The sequence below is a fragment of the Marmota flaviventris genome, chromosome 5, assembly GCF_047511675.1.
Source record: "Marmota flaviventris isolate mMarFla1 chromosome 5, mMarFla1.hap1, whole genome shotgun sequence".
In the NCBI taxonomy this organism is placed as follows: Eukaryota; Metazoa; Chordata; class Mammalia; order Rodentia; family Sciuridae; genus Marmota; species Marmota flaviventris.
Window position 1 is genome coordinate 3,586,440 of NC_092502.1, and position 2,689 is coordinate 3,589,128.

Here is a 2,689-nt window from a genome sequence, read left to right on the forward strand (position 1 = left end):
ACATGTGCACGCTCTCAGGGCAGTGAGAGGGCGTGGGCCTAAGGTAGAGCCGCCCAAGGGCTCACCATGGGATGGAGATGTGAGCCTGCTGTGGATGCTCAGATACGGGTAGCTTGCTAACTGCACGAGGAAGATGAGACAAGTACGAAGCAAGATTACCAGTATGGGAATCAAGTATCATCCAGGATCAAAGCCGAAAGGAATGTCCACTGGCATTACTGATGTCAGAGGGAAGAAGAGCGTTTCTGCTCAGACACTAATAGCCATAGCTCCTCCTAAACCCCAGGGAATCTAGGAGCACAATCAGTGGGCCTGCTGCTTGACTGTGGGCCTGACCCTCAAAACAACCCTTCTGTCTTGGGCTCCACTAGGCTTTCAATATCTCCTGCATGACTCCTGAGGCTCCCTTAGATGAACTTTGGCCACAGGGGGTACAGAATTCTTGTTGTGTGGACATAGCAGTGGTGACCTTTCTTCTCCATCTTACAGATATTAATTGCCAATATTTTAACTTATATCTAAATAGTAATGTTCTTATTTGTCTTTTTTGGAGCCCCTATAAGTACTTTGTGCAAATTCACAGAGCATACATATAGTAAAGAGCATCAAAAATAAATTAATGGACAGAAATAAAATATACTAGGTTAGGAAACAAACTCTGAAGGCATATACTAAAACTTACATTCTGTGTGACATTAGGAACAATATTTACTTTTCCTTTTCTTCATTTCTTCATCTAGAAAACAAGCGGTGGTGTCAACAGCACTTACAATTTGAGTCTGTTGCAGATACAGACATTGCTTCACATGGAGCACAGCAAATAACACATTCTCAAAAATTATATATCTCAATGCAAGCGACTCAATTATTAACTACTAAAGATGCTGACATATAGACTTAACTTTCTTTTTATTCATTAGTAATGTAGTGAATATCACAATATATTTAAAATGTCAATAAATTCAGGAACTTAGACTCATCTTGAACAGGACCAAGTTTGGTGGTGTTTAATATTTGCACATTTTCCCAGCCACATTTTTAAGCTTCCCTTGACCTCGCTGTTCCTCAAGCTGTAGATGACGGGGTTCAGCATAGGGGTGAAGATGCTATAAAAGGCTGACACCACCTTATCGTGGTGAGCTGACCTGTAGGATTTGGGTCTCATGTAGATAAAAATGGCAGCTCCATAAAAGAGCCCCACCACAGCCATGTGTGAGGAGCAGGTGGCAAAGGCCTTCTTGCGGGCTTCTGTGGAGCGCATGTGGAGGACAGCAGCCAGGATGAGACTGTAGGAGGTCAGGATGAGGCAGAAGGGCACCAGGAGCATCAACACACAGCAGATGTACATGACATTCTCAAAGACAGACGTGTCAGCACAAGCCAAGCGCACCAGCGTGGGGGCCTCACAGAAGAAATGGTCTATCTCTCGCCTGTTGCAAAACGGGAAGCTCAGGGCGACAACTGCCTGCATCAGCCCGTCAGCTGCTCCCAGGAACCAGGACCCCACGGTCATCCTCAGACACAGTGGCCAGCTCATGAGCATGGGGTAGTGCAGAGGGTGGCATACAGCCACATAGCGGTCATAGGACATGGCTGCTAAGAGGAAGCACTCCCCACCACCCAGAGTTGGAACAAAGAAGATCTGCAAGCCACAGCCAGCAGTGGAGATGGACTTGATTCCAGTCAAGTAGTCAGCAGCCATTTTGGGCACAGTGGTGGAGACCAGCATTATGTCCATGAGGGACAGTTGGCTCAGGAGGAAGTACATGGGCGTGTGGAGCCGGAGGTCCTGTTGAATCAGGAGAATCATGAGGGCATTGCCCACCAGAGAGCTGATGGCTATTGTGAGCACCACAGTGAAGAGAAAGAGGTGGAGTCCTGTGTGCTTGAAGAGTCCTAGGAGGATGAAGTCAGAGGTGGTGTTGCTCTTCTCCATAGTCTCAACCACTGTAAGCTGTGGAAAAACAGAGGAGGAAGGGTTATCATCCAGTCTCAGTGTGACTGCAGAGCCCTGCACCTGGACAGGCATGAAATCCAGGGTCCTGGTGCAAAGCCCTGCCTCCCACTAGGCTGGCTTCCCTTGGCTGGTCACTCCACTTCTTCATAGAATATATCCCACTCTCCACTGAGGTTTATGTGTGCTTCACCCAGGATAGTAATGTCAAAATGGATCAAAATATCCAAAGTTGTTAAGTATTATGTAGTGGTCAAGAGTTAGTATTACTATTTCTATATTTCTTGGACCGCTAGTTTTTATTTTTTTCTGTGTATACAGAAACCAAAATGAGTCAGTTGAGGAAAGAAATAGTTAGACATCCGCCATTTAGATGTATTGGTGTTGTAAATGGTTTGTATTCAACTTTAGGAAACATATCTGATTTCAAATTAGGCTCCTCTTAAAAATAAACATGAAGTTATATTTATTTTACTGAGCATTCCAAGGGGCCACAGACAGGAATATACATTTTATAAAGGAAATTCTTCTTTTGAACACTAGTAGTATCTCAGGTAATTGATAGTTGCTTCCTTCCTCATGTTAAGTGACCTTTTACTTCCCTCATATTTGGCCCAGATATTCTCATTTATTTCCTCCTGCTCTAGAGCCTCCAGTGTTTGCATACCACCCCTTCTATGAGATAAAATATTCTTCCCGAGGTAGGTTTGGGCTTGTGATCTGCCCTGCACAGCA

At 44.8% G+C, this 2,689-nt stretch overlaps 1 protein-coding gene across 1 annotated transcript; it reads right to left on the reverse strand.

The window, feature by feature from the left end:
* Nucleotides 1-976: 976 nt before the first annotated feature.
* Nucleotides 977-1,939, reverse strand: LOC139705826 (olfactory receptor 2T33-like). The gene has a single exon (XM_071612732.1). The coding sequence runs from the start codon at nucleotides 1,934-1,936 to the stop codon at nucleotides 977-979; it is 960 nt and encodes a 319-aa protein (XP_071468833.1). The 5' UTR covers nucleotides 1,937-1,939.
* Between the last annotated feature and the right edge of the window lie 750 nt (nucleotides 1,940-2,689).

What these genes read in the sequence shown, in the direction of transcription:
- LOC139705826 (XM_071612732.1), bottom strand. Translation starts at nt 1,936, where the DNA reads ATGGAGAAGAGCAACACCACCTCTGACTTCATCCTCCTAGGACTCTTC.